General features: G+C 28.6%; 3 protein-coding genes across 3 annotated transcripts in view; 1 reads left to right on the top strand and 2 right to left on the bottom strand.

The window, feature by feature from the left end:
* Nucleotides 1–6787: 6787 nt before the first annotated feature.
* Nucleotides 6788–11683, bottom strand: LOC113384700 (serine/threonine-protein phosphatase 6 regulatory ankyrin repeat subunit A-like). Its single transcript, XM_026622453.1, has 7 exons — nucleotides 11650–11683; nucleotides 11389–11581; nucleotides 10469–10688; nucleotides 9626–10058; nucleotides 8653–8778; nucleotides 8322–8582; nucleotides 6788–7918 (listed from the first exon to the last, which is right to left on the bottom strand). The coding sequence occupies exons 1-7, from the start codon at nucleotides 11665–11667 to the stop codon at nucleotides 6926–6928; spliced, it is 2244 nt and encodes a 747-aa protein (XP_026478238.1). The 5' UTR covers nucleotides 11668–11683; the 3' UTR covers nucleotides 6788–6925.
* Nucleotides 11684–11693: 10 nt separating this feature from the next.
* LOC113384701 lies at nucleotides 11694–13746 on the top strand. The gene is made up of 3 exons (XM_026622455.1): nucleotides 11694–11972; nucleotides 13071–13283; nucleotides 13388–13746. Exons 1-3 carry the CDS (start codon nucleotides 11816–11818, stop codon nucleotides 13546–13548), a joined length of 531 nt encoding a protein of 176 aa, XP_026478240.1. The 5' UTR covers nucleotides 11694–11815; the 3' UTR covers nucleotides 13549–13746.
* Nucleotides 13747–18835: 5089 nt separating this feature from the next.
* The window catches only part of LOC113384473 (protein pellino), a 139743-nt gene continuing 133843 nt past the window's right edge, over nucleotides 18836–24735 (bottom strand). The window contains exons 6-10 of the mRNA XM_026622191.1: nucleotides 22337–22435; nucleotides 22044–22197; nucleotides 20695–20872; nucleotides 18979–19189; nucleotides 18836–18891 (exon numbers count right to left, since the gene is read on the bottom strand). Of these exons, the coding sequence (XP_026477976.1) occupies nucleotides 19066–19189; nucleotides 20695–20872; nucleotides 22044–22197; nucleotides 22337–22435 (555 nt within the window). The 3' untranslated portion in view covers nucleotides 18836–18891; nucleotides 18979–19065. The remainder of the gene's footprint in view (nucleotides 18892–18978; nucleotides 19190–20694; nucleotides 20873–22043; nucleotides 22198–22336; nucleotides 22436–24735) is intronic.

The raw sequence follows: 24735 nt of genomic DNA, 5'->3' as shown, positions 1-24735 counted from the left end.
AACAAATTGAAGCCATACTTTTATATTTGTTTTATTTATCAAGCTCTGCACATAGCTTGATCTATGAATCATTTGCTTTTTTATGTGAACGTTAATGCAATGGTCATCATCAATATTACAAGGTAATAAATTAACCATATTATTAATATCAACAGGCACATTTATAATTGGCCAAACATTCCAAATTGTCCATTTGCATGTCGCAACCGTCTAATTTGCATGAAACACAACCTAGGTGAAATTAACCTTTCAGATACAGTATCTAGTTTAGGTAGATAATTTGGTATAGGTGGAAATACAAACCCGTTAAACTTACACAAAGTGGGAATTTTACCCGAATTTAATATCTTTCGACAAGTTTGACATCCAACCTGATGATTTAAATCAATATTCAAAAAACATTATTAAGAATTTGTTTTTGAGCATCATTTGATATTTCTAAGTCACTTTGAAGCCAAAGTGATCACACACAAAACATACATAGCCAAAGCTATCATTTCTTACGCAGCGCAGATTTTTCCTTAGTTTCATTATTTATTTGCGATCATTTGCACTACAATTATTTATGGGGGACGGGATAAAATATTCTTCCGATCCTGACATTTTTATTAGCTCACGAATTATACTGCTAACCCATGTCGCGCCTAAAGAAGTTTTACTTCAAAAAATGTTTAGAAACTACGAGCTAAATACAAAACTCAAGTGAAAGTCGACACATTTTGTTTTGTTTTTGACATTTGATGTATTTTTTGTTTTGCTCGCAGACTAGATCGAATAATTGCGATAGCTGCGCTTACTAGCGTCGTAGTCTTCAACTTCACGTTGGCGTTTTCGTTGCATTTGTACGGATTTACACCCGTGTCGCTCCTAAAGAAGTTTTTACACCCATGTCGTGCCTAAAAAAGTTTTACTTCAAAAATTCGCAGAGCACACGCTTTTTTCCTCTCTATTTACTGCAATAATTTTGTTTATCGTAGGTTGAATAGAGCACATGTGAACAGGATTTGACAAATAAATTCACTTCAAATATGAACTTAAGTAATAATGTATATTGAATTATTCGTGAGAAAAATGTAATTTAGATATTAAAATTACTAAAAGCCAGTTAAAATTTGGTACAAAATTATAAAAATTATAGGCAACATTTTTGAAGCAATTATTTTGGGTAGAAACATTCATGGTGATATTGTACCTAAATCGCGAATGCTATATATTAATTCTTTCTGAATATGTTATACCAGGCATCGGCAACCTACGGCACGCGTGCCAGGCTTGGCACGCGATGGGATTTTGAATGGCACTCTATAAAGTAATGAGGAAGATCGGAAAAATCGAGTGATTTTTAAATAAGAGAAAATGTTTAATTATAATTATTTTTCTAACGTAGCTCGCTAATGTAATTCAACCTACGTTGAAGTACTTAAAGATAAATTTTCCAGAAGATGCAAAGACTTTGAAGCTTATGTGCCTATATTTTCCTTCCTCATACAATCAGATTTAATAGATCCATCAATGATACCGTTTGATTTGTTGATTTTCGAATGGATTAATGTTGATAATTTTGAAATGGAAATTATCGAAATTATCGAATATCTTCAGAATTATGAAAAACAAAATTGAAGCAATTACAAAAAAGTATGAAAGATAACTTTATGAAAAAATCGACAGCCATATTAAATTGTTGAATGACGTTGCCGGAAAAGATTTAATTGTTTAAAGAAAATTGTATGCGCTCTCCTTTCAGCTTTGGTTCCACATATCTCTGTGAACAAATTTTTTCTCACATGAAACATATTTTGAGTTCACCAAGAAATCGTTTAACAACTAAACATTCAGAATCTTGTGTGAAATTAAAAGTTACAAATTATACCCCGGATATTGAAATGTTAAGGAAAAATGTGCAGACACAAGGTTCGCATTATAGTTGTTTAGTTTATATTCAGTGGCGGATTAAGCTTTCTGCCGCCCTAGGCCCTATCTGATCTTGTTAATAGACAATTTTTTACTTTTTTAATTAAACTATAATTTTATTCTAAATTACTTAAATACAGCTTTTAACTTTTCGTAAAGTACTCGTAAGTTATACTAATCGAAAAAGATCGAAAATAAAATTTTTTGCATATTTTTACGTTTCAGACATTTCTGAACATTTTGGCATACCTTAAAAAAATTGATGTGTGTGTATGTATGTATGCTTTATTCTCATAGATAAGAAAGTTCTGATTAGTTTTTGGCTAAGACAGGTTTAGCAGTTTGGAAAATACAGAACAAAAGTGCAAAAATTGCAATTCAGTTTTTGAAAGAACCGAGAGGCTGGTTTCCGAATAATTCAAATAAAAATTTACTTGTACTGAAGGAATGAATAATTACCTAAATTTTTGTCAAGGCAGGTTTAACGGTCGACCATGCTTTTTTTTGTAATTAGTAAAAGAGAGAAAAAATTCGTCAAAGTTTTAGCCCACAATTTTAAGTCAATTTTAAAAATTCAAAAACCATTCGAAAAATCTTGGTTGGAAATCGCATTCATTAGTTTTTGGTAAAAACCTGCCGGACTGATTAGGTTTGCGGGACGATCGGCCGAGCCAATTGTTTGAAATTAGCATAAAAAAGCAAAAATATTACGTTTTTGGAATAAAGCTAAAAACCGATTTTTAAAATTGAAAAAAGATTTCTGAAAGATATCAATTAGGAGTCAAAATATTTGACAATTTTAAAAATTCATCAAAGTTTGATAAAACTTCATAATCAAAATTTGTGTTAATAGGCGCTTTTGTGATGTGATAAATCAAAAGTTAATTTTCAAAAACGCCTGAACTGATTTCACAAAGTAAAAAGACATTGGACTGAACTCGATAAATAGAACCGAGATATTCAAAAATTTCGATTTTTTTTTAAATTCTAAAGTAATTCGATTATTTGAAAATTTTAGATATTTTAATTTTCTCAAAATTTTGAAACCAGTGGACATGCCTTTTCGGAAAACTAATCATTTGTTCATATCACTAAAATACCACGAACAAAATATTTTTTGAGTCATTTCAATCGGATGATCTGTACTCTCAAAACCTTCATGACCACTTTTGCACCTTCTGCACTCTGTATCTCCAAAAATGCTAAACCTGCCTTTGGCATAAACAGTATGCCTCTCACTTGCTGCTCTGTTATGTGCCAAATGTCTATGTAACACAGCAGCATTTTCAAAGTGTGCTCACTGCAATATATTTTTATGTTTTTAATGATTAATTTTAATGAATGTTTTTAATGATTTTATACTAAATATCATCCAGCAAATTGTAAGCCTTGAAGTTTTTATTTTATTTTATTTTATATTATTATTTATTTATGTTTGATATTTTAATAGATTATTTTAAATACATATCACTTATAAAAAAATGTTTTATTTTATTTTATCAATATGCAATGCAAATATATTTATTTTCAGAATGCTTTCATAAATATCTACTATTTATAAATTTCCCATATTTGTGTAGTATATGTAACAAATTAATAATTATTATTATAATATTTAACCAAATAGATGTAAAATTAAAAAAAAAATATTCTGGCGGGATTCGAACTGGCGTATATGAGCCTAGGACTCGAACAAAAAGTTGAGAGTAAGCGCTGCAAACTACTCGGCTATAGATATATAGATATAGGGCCTAGCGCGTTTTTCGCAGTTTTGATCAATTTTTATTTAATGTTTTTAATTAAACCGCTTCTCATAGGACTCTAATATTTAAAGGTATTCGGTTTGACAACCAGCTCCATGCGAAGTTTCATCAAAATCCCAGAAGAATAAACCTGATGGTTGCCCTTGTCAGTCAAAGCCAAGTGAATATTTTTTGAATCATTCATGGCGATTGATCCTTGCAAAGGACATTTAAACTATCTAAGAAGTAAACTTTGAAAATTAAAAATCTTGGTACGGAATGATTCAAAATAATGAAGGCAAAATTTGTAATAATAATTTTTTTATAAAAAAATCTAATAATTTGATGTCAATGATCATTTTTTATCACCAAATGACACCTTTTTGGATCACCAAAAACGCTGACCATGCTCTCGCAAAATTTTTAAACAATTTTATTTACGATTTTTTAGGATTATTATAACTTAGCCTTCCTGAAGTTGAAAAAAAAAGCCAATTGTAGGAAGCACACCAAATTGTCAGATATTTTAATTTAAGATTCAATTTTATCCTAGAGGCATATTTAAAAAATATATTTTCACATACAAAAAAAATGACATAAATTAATTAACAACAATGAATATATTATGTTAATTCGCCATTGTTTGATTTAATACCGAAAATAAAACTAGAAACAATCGAACAGTTTTTAAAGCGTTTTAATTATAAGATTCACCTGAACAAAATTACAAAAAACAAACAGTCTTTCAATGTTTCTTCAAAAAATCTTATCAGTTTGATAATTATTATATTAATTATGATACATCAAGAAAATATCAATGCGGCACCCACGAATAATAAATTTGATTAGAAAACGCATTACGTTCTATTTCATCGAAAATAATCTCTAAATTTACAAAAAAATGCCTTAAAATGAATTGTCGTGTCATTTCATCGACTTTAAAATTTTTACATTTTGAAAAATTTGCCACCCCCTAAATTATGCTGTCCTAGGCCCGGGCCTAACAGGCCTATGGGGTAATCTAGCACTGTTTATATTAGAAATTCATGTTATTTGTTAATAAATATGTTTAAAATAAAAATTTGGTTATAATTCTTCTCCCCTAGAACGTAACTATATATTTCAAAATTAAGGTGGCACTCTAAATCATATTGGTAGAGTGGCTTGGCACACTACAGTTAAAAGCTTGCCGACTCCTGTGTTATACCTTTTAAAAGACTTCAATTACCAATATGTATATCTTATGCTATAAATCACAAAGGCAGACGATTTTTTGTGTGATAAATTTGGAAAATTAATGTTTTAGTCGAAAATAAACAAAAAATCATTCATTTATACATCCACATCTACATCTATTAGAAATAAATTTGTTCTATTAATTGCAGTGTATAATTTTTAATATACAATTTTATTGAACATATTTTAATATTTGTTAAAGGAATAATTAAAGTGTAACTGTGGGAATTGAGAATCATAATTTTATTTGAAGCAGTTCTACATTTAACGTCACTCATTTTTAAATGAATGGTGTAAATATTAGTATAAAATATTAAAAAAATGTAGATGTGGATACAGAACAACGTCTGTCGGGTCAGCTAGTATAAATATACATATATATATAATATAATATAATATAATATAATATAATATAAATGCACTATTAATTAATATATAAATACAATTTTTAAGAGTTGACGTCAATTTTATTTATTTTGATTAAAATTGATATTTTATATTTATACATTCACAATTCGATTTTATATGATTATATTAAAATATTATCTATTAAATAAATATATTAACAAATATTTTACTGGTAATAATGTTCCCCATAAGATAAGATAATAATTAATCTGAAACAAATATATACTGACAATAGCACCTACGGGTTATGTGTTGTTATTTATGTACTTAAGTTCAGAAAAGGGAATAAGATTTTAATAGAGATATGAGTAACTATATAAACTAGGGGGCGCATGGCATCGTGCCTTAAGGCAAATTGCTGGAACTTCCCGTAACAAACATTATTATTTTTTTAAAAACGATTAACATTTTTGAAAAAAAATTACTTCGAAGAAATTAGATTTTTGAGAAACTATAGTTTTATTTATATATAAATTTGACAAAAAATTACTTTTTTTGAAAAAAACATGTTTTCTTTATTTTGACTTATTTTGAAAATTCTGAACTTTTTTTCAAAGCAATCGTACTGCTTTAACTGCATAGAGACGATATGTCAAAGCGCCTAAGCGCCGCGTCGGCGGATAACGGATAAACATTGGTACGAAACCCATAGGAATTATTGTTAAAATCTCTATAAAATATCTGATAATTTGATGTGCATATATTTAATGATCATGTTTTGACCGCCAAATGGCATTTTTTTTATTTTTTCATTAGATCTCCGAAACCGCTAGACCTGCATTCATGAAAATTTGATCAGTTCTTCATCTTGTTAATACAAGTAAAATGTTTTTTGAATTATTAAAATCGGACGCTCCGTTCTCTTAAAAACTGAGTTACCGTTTTTGGCACTTTTTGCCCCGTATCTTCGGAACGGCTAGACCTGCAACCGCCAAAAACTAATCAGCACGTCTCCTTATCAATACGAATCGAAAGTTTTTTGAATTATTCAAATTGCTTCATCCGTGTTCCCGAAATAGTCGACGAAAATTTGTATCCGCACACACATGCATACACGCGCACACACACACACACACACACATACATCCATTTTTTCTAAGGTATTTTCGTAAATTTTCATTAACGATTTTTTTGCGATTACTATAACTTGCCCTACGGAAAGTTAACAAGACAATAAATATCAAGAACGGTCCCAAAAGCAATAATAAACAAGCAATTTGATAGCCTGATCTGCGCAATAAATGTAATATATGAATCATGTTGTGATAAAAGTAAAGATATAAAATCATTAAGCAAATGATGAATGGTTGTTTTTGTTTGCTTCATTCATGCTTGGCCTGAAGTGCATTGTAATGTATGGAGGAGTTATAAATTATAAATGTGAACTTATGTTTGTTCAATGAAGAGGACCATAAAAAGATTACATAAAATAAACCATCAGCGGTCATTGTATAGAAATATAAAATATCACAGCTTCATTTGCTATCAGAGTATATTGCCTTATTATGTAGTATTTAATACAAGCAGCAGGTTCAAATTACAGTGAAAATATTATTTGTAACATAAACAACATTTAAGATACATTCATTTTGATCTATGTTAATTTATTATCTTCAGTTGTTTTATTGTTATAAATAACGCATAAAATTTTGCAAAGTTTTAGGTACTTGAAGCTCATCTAAAGCTATGCAAAAATCTTTTTCACATCTTGCATTCCAAGAGAGAGCTTTTCTAAGAGCTGTTCTTGACAGACTCTTTAAATCAGATACGTCATTACCAGATTGATCTTTCATAAAATCTGGATCGATAGCTGCACTTTGAGAACAAATCCATGATATGACATTAGAAGGTACGCATGATACACGAAATGTTAAAACATCAGGCCATGATAGTCCTTGCACTTCTTGCCCCACAAAATGTATGACTTGATCCAAGGAAATTAAGGACTCCACAAGACCCTGAATTGCTGTCAAGGCTCTGTCTTCAGTAAATCCTGTATCTTCATTTAAAATCAAGTAAACGTCACCTGATAATTTTAAATCTCGCAAATTTATTTCCAGTAGTCTGATAGCAAGATCTTTATTTTCATTCCAATGTCCAAGATGATAGTCAATGTAACAGGGCAATAAACAAATATCTCCTTTCACAGGATTAGCACCACATAAGAGCAAATACTCATATATCTCCCAATCCCAACTCATGTAGGCATAGAATAAAGGTGTTCGTTCATCACTATCCTCACAATTAACAAAAGCACCGGCTTTAATTAGAATTTTGACTACTTCTAAACAAGAATGCCTGCAAGCAGCCATCAGTGGAGACTTCAAAGTATTTGTGCAAATATTTACACAGTCCTTATCATAGTTAATTAATTCTTTTATGCACTGCAATTGAGCATTGCAAACACAAGACATATACAAAGGAGTTGCACCTAATTTATTGGTAGCCCTTGTATCGATACCCGCTTGCAATAGAAGTCTCATTGATGCTAAATCATTTTTTATTGCTGCCCAGTGCAAAGCATTGTTTCCCCAAGAATCAATGTCTTTAAAACCATTCTTTTTACTCAAAGCAACCTCAAGATCCTGAATATTACCATTTTGACTAGAGTGTAAGATATTCTGAAAATAATAATGATATGTGTAAATAATCATCTTAATCAATATAACTTGAATTTAGGAAATTTTAAAACTTTCTGATAATTTTCTTTAATTTTTACACAACCTTTGATAATAATTCCAATCTTTGATGAATTTTTATAATTTACCAACCATTTAATTCAATTAGAAATAAATTCTATTGCAATATAAAGTTTCATCAAAATTGTCAAAAAAAAAATTTCGATGACGCTAATATCTCAAATCAGTTAATGGCGTCCGATTTCTTTCAAAAATTTATCAGAACCCTTAAATAAAATACACTCATACTTTTTTCAGGAAACATTGGGAAACCATAAATCTGGCAAATCGGATTTTCTGGCATAAACAAAAACTTCTACTTTGGAATGATAAAAAAAATGCTTACAGGATACTTTAGAGATGGATTTGCTCCGCTTTTTATCAATAATTTACAGACATCATCTCGATCTGCATTATAAGCATGCCATAAAGCACTATGACTATCACCATCTAGCATCTCTAAATCTGCTCCATTGTTTATTAGGCTCTCAATGTTTTCAATTTTGGAATCCTTACAAGCTCTCATCAAAGGGGTTAGGCCATCGCTATCATAAAAATTTACTGTTTCTTGTATAGGAAATATTTTAAATGGTGAAAACTGCAAATTCTACAACAAATATTATCAATGGAACAACTACATTAATTAGATAATTAAATCAGTTAAGTTAAAATTATACCACGGCAATAGTATCTTGAGCACCAGCTTGCAGTAGTGTTACATATAAATCCATTCTATTGTAATATTTTGCATACCAAAGTGCGTTACGATCTTTTAGATCAACTAGGTACACCCTAGCACCTACCTAAAAATTACAGTTGCTATTGAATAAAAATTTTCTGAATTAAATGCAATATACATGCAAGTTTCAGGAAAATTTATTGAGACATATTACCTTTTACTATGGGAATGATGAGGAATTTATACAGAATATAATATACTATTTAGATGCAACTAATTGATAATTTTATTATTGATATTAGTAATCTATCAAAGAAATGTATTTATTCTTTATATTTAGTAAGTTAACAACTTGAAATGTATCTAACTCTAAGTGTTATGTCAACTCAATAAAAAATCAATATATTTTCTATGAGCTTATAATTTGAGAAACTATTGCAGATTATTTAATGTTATACATTATTTTATTACACACTTTTAAAAAACCAATGCATACAAGGAGTATTTCCAAAAAGCGCGACCCATGAATCTAAACTTTAATTAACAGGTAACTTCGTAGGTCTCCAATATTTTAGTATGCTCTTTAAGACAATGACGAAGAAACGGCCCGGTCGATCTTTACCGAGATCAATTCAGCGCGATACCAACCAATATCTTTCAAACAGTTTTAGAATTTTTAATATCGATTCAGGATTGTGAGATAACACAGTGGATGAAAAATTTTACTCTTCTGCTGATTGTAAGGAAAAGGTTCGGCCGATAGTCGCGCAAAACTAATCAATGATTGTCCGAATTTTTTAAATAATTCACATATAAACATACATACAGAATGTGTAACTCATTTGATTCAGAATGACTTGAAGTTAAAAATAAACAATATATTTAGATATTTATTTTTAATATAATAAATCAATTTTTCTTTAATTCATTACCATTGTACGTACAAACGTTACAAAATTAAATTAACTTACTTGCAACAATGCTTTAACAACTTCAACACTTGCAATTCTGCATGCAGCCATTAATGGTGTGACACCAGACCAATCTGTTTCATTCACAACATCTAGTATATCATCAAAAAAGTGTGATACTATGTCTAAACTTGCTCCAAATTTACAAGCCAAATGCAATGGAGATCGACCCAATCTATCTTTTAGTACTGAATTAAAACCTAAATTTTGAGCAATATGAACAAATTCAGATAAATTTCTAGAAACAGCCCAATGAAACAGGTTCCAGCCGAAGTCATCAATCATTCCATGAAGTCTCAAAAATTTTTTGTTCCATAAAGTTTTGGTTGTATTACTAGAGTTGCACATGATGTTTATAGCCTCATACTCATTGTAAATCATTACTGATTTGATTGCAATACAAAGTTGTTCTGATCCATATTTTTGGGCATACCTGGATAATTATTTGAAATATATATAGTTCACAATTTATTATAAAAGTATGCTTACTGTCTGCATTATCATAGATTTATGTAATTGAAATTTACTAGAAATTCTTAGAAATTAATTATAATAAATTAACCTCAATAAATATGTAATTATCATTCAAATATTTCTTATATATAAAAGAAAAAAAAACAAAATTATTAAATAAATAATTTTCTAAAAATACAAAGTAACATTTTATAAATGAATACATATTATTTGCTAATAAAATGATTAATAGTAAAAATATTTTCAGATTTTTAGATAAATATGAAATTCATAATGAATTAACATTCTACAGATCAGTAAAATTGCTTATAAGGATAGCACACAACCATGATATTATTAATTATAAAATTTGATATATAATAAGCATACCATAACGCCCAATGATTATCTTTATCTTTTAGCTTCAGATCCGCACCACATTGTATCAAGGCTTGCACCACACTTAGATTATTATGTAAACATGCAAGCATCAATGGCGATACACCACTCTTATCACATAAATTGACAAAATTTTGAGGATTGTAAAGAAGTAATCTTACTATGTCGATAGGTACTAAATTCAAACAAGCAATAAATAGAGCTGTTCGACCTAGCAAGAAAATAGATTGAATTAAAATTCATGAAATCAAAATTATGCAACACCTTTATCCCTTTTTACACAAGATATGTTCCATGAAAAATTGTGTGTAATTCGAAAGTTTCACTTTTATATGGAAAAACCATGCTAGATAAAAATCACTACAAGAAAAACCTTTTTTTAGTTTTTAATATGATGAATAACAAATACATTAAATAAAAAATAAATATAGAAATATGTAATATCAAACACATTTAATAAGTTATAAGAATATTAATTTCATTAATAAAACAAATAAAAAAACTATTTTAAATATTGAATTTTCTTTATAGATAAAAATTAAAATTGGTTTGTAAAGATACAAGCAAATTTTTCTTTAATCTCTAGTTGTTTGTTTTCATCTTTTGCCATTGTCGAACAATATTATATATTTTGATAAATTATAGATTTTGTAAAAAATATTTCTTTTATTTGCTCACCTCGAATAAATTTGTGCTATGAATTATATGCAATCACAATAAAGTTTAAAAACAATAATGTTATTTGTTTTGGTATTTCAAATAAAATAGCTTATACACCCATAACAAGAATGTTAATGATGATATAAACAAATTATAGTTTAGTGTTTATAATTTCGTGTAAATGCATAATTTATAAATTTCGTTTAAAAAAAATATTTCCAAAAAACCATTCATGAGTGTATTCATAGTACCTTGTTTATCTTGAATATCTAAAGGGCATTGTAAGTCAATCAATAATGAAATACATTCAATATTTTGAGTTAAAACAGCGTGGTGGAGGGCCGACATGCCATAATCATCAACAGCATCTTTTATAAAACCGCTCACTCTCAGAGTCTCTTCCAGAATACTCATTTGACCCAACTTTACAGCTTCAAACAGTTTCTGTATAGCAGAAAGATATACAAAAAATATATACATAAAAATATAAAGGAAATAATCTGTAAACATACGTGAGCTACTTTATCCATGCTTAAGTTATTTTGGACATAGGCAGAAATTGAAAGAAAAGTTGAAGAACAAGCTTCAAAAGAAAGAGAAGAAATTAAAAAAGCCAGACAAAATTTATTTCTGGATCGCAAGAAAAAACAAGCTGAAATTCGTGCCATTGAAGTGAAAATGAACAGAATGAAAGAATATACAAAATGGGAAGAATCAATGAAGCCATTATTTGGATTTATTCAATTAAAATCTAAACCATCCATTTATTATAAACCAAAAGTTATGAACGATGCCACAAATACTTTATTGAAAGAATCAAATGAACAGCTTGAATGTAAGTATTGATTGTGATGTAGTGTTTCTGATTTTAGACATAATAATAAGTATTATGTTTTATGTTAATTTAAAACTAAGTATTAAGTTTTATATACCATATAATATATGATATCTAAAACTCGGATATTGATATGTGCAGCGTCAAGTTTTATTTTCAAAAATGTTTCTGATTTTAACTTTTAGAGATAACAAATAATTTGTCCTGATTCTGTGAATGTTTGCATTTACTATTCTAATATTGTTTTTCTTAAATGATTTTCTAAATTAATAATTATTTAACTTCCCATAGTGTAATCAAAAAAATAATAATCACGAAAAAATTGAAAATGAAAATATTTGCATATCTTTACGTTTTAAGGTCTTCTTAACATTTTGGAATACCTTATTCCTAGATGTATGTATGTGTGTATGTTTGAATACAATTTTTCATCCACGACTTTAAGAGCATATACCAATCGATTTGAATGATTCAAAAATCATTCGATTTATATTGATGGGAAGTCATGCTGGTTAGTTTTTGGCCAAGGCAGGTCCAGCCGTTTCGGAGATATGGGGCGAAATACAGTTCGAGAGAACGAAGCGTCCGATTTGAATGATTTAAAAAAACATTTCACTGAATGAAGAATTGATTAATTTTTTGGGAAAATAGGTCATCACACAGGTCTAGTTCCATTTGGTGGTCAAAAATTATGATTGGGCACATGCGCATCATATCAGATATTTTATAGAGATTTTAATAATAAGTACGAATTTTCTTCATATTTCTATGGATTAAGTTAAGTACCAAGATTTATAATGTTTTACCGTTAGACTGCGGCGCGGCGATTACGGGCTTCGAAAAAAAAATCGGAATTTTTAAATGTGTTCATAATTTTTAAATAAATCAAGATTTCCAAAAAAAATTATAGTTATTAAAAATTAAGGTTGGCGGAGTTTCAGCAATTTGACTCAAAGATATGCATCTGGTAAGAAATCTTGATTACATATTACGCACCACATTAGATTCTTCAACTAGGCTTAATGTTGTGCAGTTATTTTCATTGAGTATAGGTTTTTATATAGATAATTTCACTATATTTATTGTTATTGCGCTCAGGTGCTATTGATAAGAAGAGACAAGAAGTATATAGTGAATTAGAAGAAATTGAGTCGAAAATTATGGGAAATTATCTTGATGAATCATTCACTTCAAAAGATAGAGATAATGATGATAATATGCAAAACGATACAGAAGCAAATGAATCACAAGAAATGGATATTTCAACAGAAAATAATGATGAGCATGAAAACGAGTCAACTTGCGACACAAGTAAGTCATAAATGAAATATAATTTTATAGGATAAAATTTAGATAGCTTTCAGAAATAAGTGGAAAGAGAAATGGCTTACTCAATTTTTCACTTCTATTCACAGGTCAAAAGCTAGAAACCGCTGAACACTTGAAAGAAATTGAGTCATCTCCAATGAAAAATGAGTCCAATAATCTTGAAGAATTAAGTGAAAATTCAGACAAACAGCCTGAATTAGAAACTAAAGAAGAAAATTCTGAATCAAAATCTGATACAGAGTGCTGATCATGTTGTGTTCAGAGTACCTGTAAATATATAAAACTTTTAACTAAACGTCAGAAATAAGATCTATTGCTAAAATCTTAGTGAATATTTTATTTTTTAAATTGATTTGAAAATTCAATTTAATTGCCATTGTGTTTCAAATTTACTATTACTGATTCACTTTTACAAAGAGAAAATAAATGAAAAATGTTTATTATGCAGACAAATATTTATTATAACATGTAATTTATAATAAAATAATAATTTCATTTATGTGTAGATAAACACAAAACTTTATTATTTATATATTCAAATATACACTGAATCATACATTTATTAAATTTTATGTAAAATTTATCAGTTCAATAAAGTTATTTTTAATTTAAGACACAAAACTTAGGGATTTATTAGAATACTTTCTTCTCAGAATTATGATAGCCAAACCAAGAAAAATCAAGAACAGCGCCTTCCTTTTAACAGATATCAATTAAATTCAATCATTTATTCAATCAAAATAGTTTTCTTGAAAATGTCTGGAATTTTTACCTTGATCACATAGCATATTTAATGGAAAATGCTTTGAAATTAAGTTGCTCATAAAATATTGTACTAACAAATTTGTCACATAATATGTAAATCATGAAGTAAAATATATATTTACACATTGTTGCACAAATAAAAATCATTTCTTTGAGTGATAAAATATGTCTTTGGCTTTTAACATACGATCTGCCTATGCCTGTTCATAAATCATAAGATCACTGATTATATAATTCATATTTCTTTTTTATTCTAATGTTCTGCATAATTTTTTTTTGTGAACCTACAATTGTACAATATATATTTTCAGAACTTAATACTGTACAACTGGGTAAATAAATATACACTAGGTTTAAAAATATGCTCTAAACATTATTGGGGAAGAAAGCAGTAGATGCCAAGGTAATTGTTGAAATGTTTAGTATAATATAAAAAAAACAATAATTAATGCTTTCCATTTTCTGATTCTCAATTTCCCAATCTGAAAGTAAATTATTAACAATTTCAACCTAGAATCATTAAACACCTAATAATGATGCAACCTAATTCAAAACCCATATGGTATTGAGTGCTTTCTGCAAGTACATGAAACACATTTGCTAGGAGTTATTTGATATAGATAGATTTATGTGTAGTTATGTAAGTAACTGTTTAAACAAAGCCATACAGAACAACATAATATTTCTCAACTATGTACTAAATTATTTTGTAATAAATAACTATAATAAACAGTCTTAATTTAATAAAATTTGAACCACACGCATATACATAAATCATACATTCATATATATATATATATATATATATATATATATATATATATATATATGATTTAGTAGTTAATTTTGATGTTGAAATATATGAGTGAGTTCTTGAGGGCGATACATCAAACAAAGAAAAGCCAAAGATTTATAAAATAATCTTTATTTCCAAACGTTTCGACATTCAATTTAATGTCATCATCAGTGGATCTAAAAACAGTATGAAATTTAGCATATCTAGGTAATTATAATATATGTGGATTGGTAAAGTAACTATACAATAAGAGAAAAATTAACAAACAGCAACACTTAACAACAAACCAAATATAAAAGATAGGAAAGGTAGTAGAGACTAGAATTAAATAAATAATTAAAAGTATAGGCAAAAATATTTAAGTACACTCATATAAACCTACGCATATATACATATATATACATACACATATACACACATATACAATATATATATATACACATATATATATATATATACTACATGCGTATATCCATATACACACACATACAAACATATATACACATATACATATACAGATACAACAATATATACCTATATATGTACACATATACATGTAAGACTATACACATATAAATATACGTATATACATATATGCAACGTGCAAGCATATTCACAACGACGTACATGTACATGTATGAACCATACATATACTCATACCTATCTATGTAACTATAGCTATACACGTATACACATACATATACGCATAAACATGTATATACACATATATACACACATATATACATACATATATATACATACATATATATATATATATATATTACACACAATACATATATATATATATACATATGTACATAAATGCTCACAAATATATATATATATATACACACATACATATATATACACATATATATATATATATACATATACACATACATACATGCATATATACGTATATATAACTACATGTATACACATATACATATGCACATACATACAAACATACATGTAAATAAGTAATATACATATATATACATACATACATACAAATACATATATTATATATATATACATATATATACTAAACATACAATATATGTAAATTCGTATATATGTAAAGCAAACAAATTATTTTGAAGATGGATAAAACATATAAAATACAAGTGGACTTACATTACGTTGGTTAGTTACATATAGAGAAGTGTACACAGCACTAGAGATTTGGCACTAACATTTATACAATAACTTGTCAGCACTATGCATTTTTATATAATTTTTTGTATGATGTAAACAGAAAAATGATAGTTTTATTGAACAAAAATGTAAGTAGAATTATGTCGTGGCAGAAATTACATAATTCTACTTACATTTTTGTTCAATAAAACTATCATTTTTCTGTTTACATCATACAAAATTATATAAAAAAATGCATAGTGCTGACAAGTTAGTTGTATAAATGTTAGTGCCAAATCTCTAGTGCTGTGTACACTTCTCTATATGTAACTAACCAACGTAATGTAAGTCCACTTGTATTTTATATGTTTTATCCATTCATATTTCTTTTTTTATTCTAATGTTCTGCATAATTTTTTTTTGTGAACCTACAATTGTACAATATATATATTTTCAGAACTTAATACTGTAAACTGGGTAAATACATATACACTAGGTTTAAAAATATGCTCTAAACTTATTGGGGAAGAAAGCAGTAGATGCCAAGGTATTGTTGAAATGTTTAGTATAATATAAAAAAAACAATAATTAATGCTTTCCATTTTCTGATTCTCAATTTCCCAATCTGAAAGTAAATTATTAACAATTTCAACCTAGAATCATTAAACACCTAATAATGATGCAACCTAATTCAAAACCCATATGGTATTGAGTGCTTTCTGCAAGTACATGAAACACATTTGCTAGGAGTTATTTGATATAGATAGATTTATGTGTAGTTATGTAAGTAACTGTTTAAACAAAGCCATACAGAACAACATAATATTTCTCAACTATGTACTAAATTATTTTGTAATAAATAACTATAATAAACAGTCTTAATTTAATAAAATTTGAACCACACGCATATACATAAATCATACATTCATATATATATATATATATATATATATATATATATATATATTATATATATATATACATACACATACACATACATACATACATACATATAGAAAGGTGCATTTACATTCATAAACCATCAACTATAAAATATTTAAAAATATGACTATAAAGATTTCAAACATACGCAAATTGGCATTAATAGGGTATATTTCTAACAACGAATAATTAAATTTTCTTCAATTTAAATATTTCAACCTGAACTGATCACCTACATGCAGAAATGAAAAATGGCATTGCCACCAAACTGTAATTGCTTGACTATTCTTGTGATCTCATACTTTGTTCCTTAACTAAGGCCAACATACTGTGTCAGAAATAATTGGTGATATACGATGAATCTTAATATTAATTATGGTGTTATATTTTTATGTACAATTTTAATAATGCAAGTAATTTATTTTGAATAAGTTGCATTATCCAAATGATTGAAAAAAAACCTAAGACATTTAAAGGTAAAGCATGAACAAAACAATAATAAAACGCTGGTTGGTCGGATATGCAATGCTGATAATATGTTACCAGTTTCATATAATCACGGGGTTGTATATCAATGTAGCAATAAAATTTAGAATGTTAATAGGCGTATCAAGACAATGTGAGAATATAACCATGCTAATCATTCTTCTAAAATACGATTGCAAACAGCTCATCTGAACTTCTAAAGTAAAAAATTTCAAAGTTTTAAATAAAACATTTAAAATGACAATTTTTCATGTCTGCACCTGTACTGAGTAAATCCATGAGACTGAGTATAAAAATGATCCCACAATGACATTCACATTGTCTTTAAATAAATTACATTTTATACTTAAATATCATATGATTATATTTGAATAAGTACTATTTTCACATAATACTTGTTATATGCCTGCAATACCCAAAATATCATTTACATGAATTTTGTATGAGATCACGTACAAATTCAGAAATTAAATTAGAAATCAAAATAAAATGTAAATAATTATTTTTTCTTTAATAGATCACATTTATTATTATGTACAAATCTCCCTATCACTCATGAATGTTTCCTACACAAATAGAAAAAAAAATCCTATGATTATCTACACCAACAATCTATTTTTTTTTAATCTGACTATGTACTGAGAAGAACAATCAAGAAACTTACGATTTTGTAAATGATAAATTCACCAATTTATGATTTCATTTCAACGAAAGCTGTGATAGAAATGTAATAATGTGTATGTACCATACTTTCGCACAGTAAATCCAAATAAGATATATCCCAAAAAATTAGCACCACCAGATGATACATATCATGTTCAAACACATTAAAAGTATACACTTACTCCGTATTCAAATAAAAAAATTAATAATCTTATGAATAATAATATTCTCTTGTTATATTACACAATTTTTTGCATTCACCTAACAATACATATATAAATACATCTGCCCATAACATACACACACATATTCATACTTGCAAATAAACACATATATGCACAATTACGTTTATTACCTTTTATTAAAGAAAAAACTTACAGACAGAAGTTGAATAATAATTTAACTTTTCCATTAACAGGTTATACAAATTAAAAGCAAAATATTACTGTTTCTATATTTAATAAAAAGTATTATCATTAAACAATGCAAATCCATTTACTTTACGTTCATCTTTTTGTTATGAGGAAAACAAAAAATGTAGTTGTTTTGCAGATTTATCTACATTATACAATATTTGAATAATTTGAATAACGTTGATTAGCATGGATTAAAGTTAATTAACATTAATTAAAATAATAATTTCTGAAAATAAGTTTTCTCTACTAACAAAAGTATATATTTACATATGCATATTTTATATTACACACATTCACATACATAACAACTTCTAACTTTTAACCAAAGCCTGTGCGCAGGTTAGTATTAAATAACTTTGACTTATTGATTTGCTTAGGTATTTTTCTGTAAGATTGATTATATTATATTACCACTCTGATAAAACCTTTTTTAAGAATTTATCTACAGAATAAACAAATAAAAAATTAATACCTCTATATGTCGATATCCATAATCAGAATATTTGAAATTGAGGAATAATAGATGGATTGAAGGGAGATCAATGACTTTAAGTTATTTTTAATCCAAATAATCCTGAAAAATGAGTTTTACATAACCAGGGCTGTCTAGAGGTACAGCACAAAATGGACAAATAGCATGAAACCCATTTGTTCCATGCGGTATCTCTATGCTTGCCCAATATCTGAAAATTAATCGAATTTAGAGTTACGCATATTTTTCTATATGAGTAAAATTTAAAATTATCGATAAATAATAATGTTAATAATACAGCTTAGATCATTATTTTTTTACTTCCCGAAGGAGAAGTTTGTTTTCATCAAAAAATCCAATACGCTAATTTTATGTTTTCTCGACGTTTCAAGCCATTCTGAATCGAATGAGACCAAATTTGGAAAAAGTATGTGTGGTGTTAACAGATTTTTTGACGAAAATCGTCGTTTTCTCAAAAACGGCTGGAGCGATTTAAAAAATTTAAAAACCATTCGATGTATCGCGATGAGGACTAGCGTTTATCAATTTTGCGCGATGATCAGCCAAGCCGTTTCTTTGTAAATAGCAGAAAAGTGAAAAAAAAAATCGTCCACGTTTTAGCCCGCAGTTCTGAATCGATTTTGGAAATTCAAACACCGTTCGAAACATATTGGTTGGGAATCGTGCTGTTTTTGGTAGAGATCGGCCGGGCCGTTTTCTTGTAATAAAATGTTAAAAAAAAAATTTCGACGATTTTTATTATTATTTTTTTGACGGTATATACCATATTCTTCTAGATCATACTAAAATGTTACAGCCCTACGACAACTAGTTTAGCTTTAAAAATTCATCAAAATTGCAAAAATTAGTATCGTTTTTTTGGCATTTGTCAAAATTAGACCTTTCATCGACCATCGAATTTAAAAACCATTTGATGTGTCTCAATGAGGACTATCGCTTGTCAGTTTTGTGCGACGGTCGGCCGAGCCGTTTCTTTGAAATTTAGAACAAAGTGTTAAACTTTTCGTCCACATTTAAGCTCATACTACCGAATCGATTTTAAAAAATCAAAAACTGTTCGACAAATATTAGTTGGGAATGATACTGATTAGTTTTAGATAAAAATCTACCGAGCCGTTTTCTTGTAATTCTTTGTTGAAAAAAAAATTGAGCCGATTTTTATGAAACATTTTTTGATGATATATATCGTGGTCTTATACAACTTATTGAAATATTACGGCCTTTTTCTGGCGTTGAACTGGTTCAATTATAAAAATTATTGATTTTAGAAAATATTAAAGAGAAATATATGTGTAATAAATCCACTCGGAATACTTATAATCACTCATAAATTAATTTATTTTTTATTGAATAAGTTGATTAATTACGCATGTCGGGAAGTTCATGTAACTTGCCTCAAGGCAAAATACCAATACCAACTAGTTAAATAACAAGATTACGATTATAAAAAGTTTCAAAAGGTTTGATAAGAAAAACTCTAGGATTTGTGATGTTGATAAATGTATAATTAAAGGTAGTGTTAAACACATGTGTTATTAGATAGATGATATATGATTTCCTTGAAAAATATAATATAATAGTTAAGTCCAATTGTTAATAAAAACAAAATAAATATAAATAATAGTGGCAAATTTTAGTGTTTCTTATAGTATGCAAATTTATCAATGTTACATTTTAAATATGATTTATACGTACTTGACTGTTTTCTCAGTGGCCATATGTCCACAAGGATTGAAGGCAAACGTTGGGGATCCTGAATCTACGTAAAATGCTGGTTCAATCCCCATACATAGCGTCACTACAGGACCCGTTTCCAGACACATTGGACACCGGCGCTTCGTTGATTCTTTATCTTGTCCCCAATTATGTTGTCCTTTTTAGTGAAATATAATTGATCAATCGTGCATTGAGAATTGAAAAAAATATATTTTTTTAATTACTCTCTATTCAGAATTAATGTCTGTCACATGAAACATACAGCACAGGATTCAAACGGACCGCAGGTTCAAAAAAAAAAAAATTTTTGTTTTACTAATAAATAATTGTTGTTTTATTTAATTATGTATAGACATAAGATAATTTATTTTACTTCAATTTTTGAGTAAGCTTAGTTGTCTGGTTTACTTCTATTTGCTTGTTCTGTCTGAAAGAAAGAACTCTGTCTCAAAGAAGATTGACAAAATGATCTGTTTTTCTTTAACAATTTTCTGAGCTGATTTTAGTGTAATTTTGTCAGTTGTATTATATATATGTACAATTCAAAAATTAGGGCAATAAATAATCTGAATTGATAAATTAAATATATAACGAATGCCTTAAGACAAATTGCTGGAACTTCCCTACTGTAACTTAAAAAATTTTAAGAGCTCAGAAAAGAGAAATTAGATATTTTGGAGAATTTAGATTTTCTTTAACATTTTTGAAGATATTTTAGAAACATGAATATTGAAAAGAAAAAAGATTTTTTTAAATACTGTTATATTTTGAAAATTTAGATTTTTTTTTTGAAAATTTAAGTTAATTAATTAATTTTTATTTGTGAAAATGTTGAAACATCTTGAAAGTTTTTGATACCCATTCATGTCGATTTATTTATACTATTGAAAAGATCTAATTTTTTCAAAGTTTTTTTTTCCAAAAAATTAACCAATTCTTCATGGCGTCAATACAAGTAGAATGTTCAAATCCAATGGTCATCTGTTCTCTCAGAAACTTAATTTCTATTTTCTGCACTCTTTGCTCCTTATCTCCAAACAGGCTAGTCCAATTTTTACCAAAAACTTATCAGTACATCTCTTTGTCAAAGAGGAATCGAATGCCTTTTGAATAATTCAAACGGTTGTGTGATGTTATAAAAAACGTCGCCGAAAAATTGTATCCACGCATACATACATACACGCATCCATTTGTATAAGGTATGTCAAAATAAAAGCTCTGAAACCTCAGATATGAAACAAATTTAATTTTCGATTTTTGGACGATCACAATAAATTAGCGGGAAGTTGAAAAATCATTTACTTTTTATATTCATGATAATGCTTTACCTTGTACATGTCCACAGTTAAGGTATACATAAGGTTGATTTACATGATCGCCTGCGGATACTTTTCTAGGAATTACAAGGGTGTTTAAACCTACAGGGCATTGTGGTCTACCAGCATTTAATTCATCTACTTGCTTTTCTAAATCCTTCTTTGTCTGCAAAAAATATTAATGGATGTCAACAAATAATTATATACATTAGTTCAACTAATTTTTATTAGTTAAAATTAGCGAAAAAAGACTAGTCTGAGTTTTAAAGTTTATTTATTATAATCTCATATTATGATATACGTACTGGTGATTTTTCTAAGCCCTCGGCAGATCGCCAAAGCAACGTAGCCCCGCACAAGTCGATTAATGTTCCATCCTGCAGAATATTTGTTTCGTTTTCGACCTGCGTTAAAAAAATATATGTTCAATTCATTTTATTGTCTGTTACTTTCTAAATGTAATTTGTATTAAGGTATTGGTATTTTGCCTTGAGGCAAGTTACATGAACTTCCCGATATGTGTAAATAATCGACTTAGTCAATAAAAAATAAATTAATTTATGAGCAATTAAAAGTATTCCGAGTGCTCGGAACTTTCGCATAATTGAAAACGAACAAACAAGTTAACTCGGGGTATTTTCTAAAAGCAAATTTTCAAAATCAATCATTTTTATAATTGAACCAGTTCCCGTAGGACTTTAATGGCTTAGTATGGTCATTAAGACCAAGTACTCTATCGTTATACCAAGTAAATCGTATAATTTTAATTTTAACAAATGTTATAAAAACTATTCATTTTCTCAAACTTTGATAAATTTTTAAAATTAAACTACTTCTCGTAAGGCCGTAATATTTCAGAAAGTTCTATAAGACCATGATATATATCGCAAACAAAATCGGCTTAATTTTTTTTTCAACAGTTAATTACAAGAAAATGGCTCGGTAGAATTTCACCTAAAACTAATCAGTATCATGCCCAACTAATATCTTTCAAACAGTTTACGATTTTTTCACAATCGATTCGGTAGTATGAGCTTAAATGTGGACGAATTCCAAATTACAAAGAAACGGCTAGGCAGATCGTCTCACAAAACTGACAAACGATAATCCTTATCGAGATACATAAAATGGCTTTTAAATTTCTGAAATCAGTTCAGGCGTTTTTGAGCAATTGGCGATGAAAGATCTAATTTTGACAAATGCCAAAAAAACGATACTAATTTTTGCAAACTTTGACGAATTTTCAAAATTAAACAACTTGTCGTAGGGCCGTAATATTTTAGTATGATCTAGAAGACCATGATATCAATCACCAAAAAAAAAAAAATTCATGAAAATCGTCGAATTTTTTTTTAACATTTTATTACAAGAAAACTTCCCGGCCGATCTTTACCAAAAACTAATCAGGCCGATTCCCAATCAATACCATTCAAACAATTTTTGAATTTTCAAAATCGATTCAGAATTGCGAGCTAAAACGTGGACGAAAAAATTTTCACTTTTTTGCTATTTACGAAGAAATGGTTAGGCTGATCGTCGCACAAAATTTAAAAACGCTAGTCAAGGTACATCGAATGACTTTTAAATTTTGGAAATCGGTGCAAGCGTTTTTGAGAAAACGTCGATTTACCGCAAAAAATCTGTTCACGCACACACACACATACACACAATATAGTCGCAAGCTACTTTACAGACAGAATTCTAATGTACGATTCACGCGATGGTACAGAAGAATATAATATAACAGGAGGTGTGTCGCAGGGCTCTGTTCTAGGACATTTGCCGTGGAATATTATGTATGATGGCCTTTTGAGACTTGAGATTCCAGCATGTGTGAAACTAGTAGCATATGCAGACGATGTTGCCATAGTAGTTGTCTCCAAACGAATTGATGAAATCGTAAGTCTATTTGATATAACATTTAGAAAAATTAATCGCTGGATGGGAACAATGAACCTCCAATTAACACAACAAAAAAGAGAAGCTGTTCTCATCACGAGTAGAAAAACAATAGAAACCATCAAGCTGAAGCTGAAGGAAATCTAGAGATCACGTCAAAACCTCACATCTGTTACCTTCTCGGCGTTTATCTCCTCTGTGCGTTGTGTTGATCTGATTTCTATTTTTATCGAAATACCGATCTACACAACTTCTCAAGGCGTAATGCTTGATGCTCGATTGAATTTCAATCAACAGGTGGAACACGTTAGTGCTAAGGCGTCAATAGTTAAAACGAGACTTGCTCGATGCCTAATGTTGAAGGCCCTAAACAAATCAGAAGAATATTACTATCATCAGTGGTTACTTCGGTGCTTACATATGGTATCTCCATATGGGCTGATGCTCTCAAAACTCAAAATTCAAGGAGAATGGTCTAAGTGCTTTAAGAATTCTTTGCGCATTTCGCACAATATCTCTTAGTCTTAGTAGAGGAAAGAGAGATTAGTAGAAGAACGGCAGAACAGCATTGACCGATGGCAGCAACTGTGCTATGTCGCAGTGAAAGGCAGATGGGCGCATCGTCTCATTCCAAACATCAAAATCTGGCTAAGTCGCAAGCATGGAGAAGTAAATTATTATACTACGCAAATGCTATCTGGTCACGGCTGTTTTCGAGCCTACCTACACCGCTTCAAGCACGTCGGATTACCCATATTGTTTGGGCGAAATCGAAGATGCTGAGCATGTGTTCTTCGTGTGCCCG

Source organism: Ctenocephalides felis, unplaced genomic scaffold, assembly GCF_003426905.1.
Source record: "Ctenocephalides felis isolate EL2017-DRISC unplaced genomic scaffold, ASM342690v1 CF-g0.4_SCAFFOLD_03571, whole genome shotgun sequence".
NCBI classification, from domain to species: domain Eukaryota; kingdom Metazoa; phylum Arthropoda; class Insecta; order Siphonaptera; family Pulicidae; genus Ctenocephalides; species Ctenocephalides felis.
Note: the sequence above shows the minus strand (reverse complement) of the source record. Positions and strands in the feature narration are given on the sequence as shown.

Bases quoted from the DNA above. Each gene is read 5' to 3' on its own strand.
- LOC113384700 (XM_026622453.1), bottom strand. The intron at 8,779-9,625 runs GTAAGTTAATTT...TGTAATTTTTAG, and splicing joins TTGTTAAAGCATTGTTGCAA to GTAGGTGCTAGGGTGTACCT. The intron at 8,583-8,652 runs GTATAATTTTAA...TATTTGTTGTAG, and splicing joins CTCAAGATACTATTGCCGTG to AATTTGCAGTTTTCACCATT.
- LOC113384701 (XM_026622455.1), top strand. From the start codon at position 11,816: ATGAACAGAATGAAAGAATATACAAAATGGGAAGAATCAATGAAGCCA. The intron at 11,973-13,070 runs GTAAGTATTGAT...TATTGCGCTCAG, and splicing joins ATCAAATGAACAGCTTGAAT to GTGCTATTGATAAGAAGAGA. The intron at 13,284-13,387 runs GTAAGTCATAAA...TTCTATTCACAG, and splicing joins CGAGTCAACTTGCGACACAA to GTCAAAAGCTAGAAACCGCT.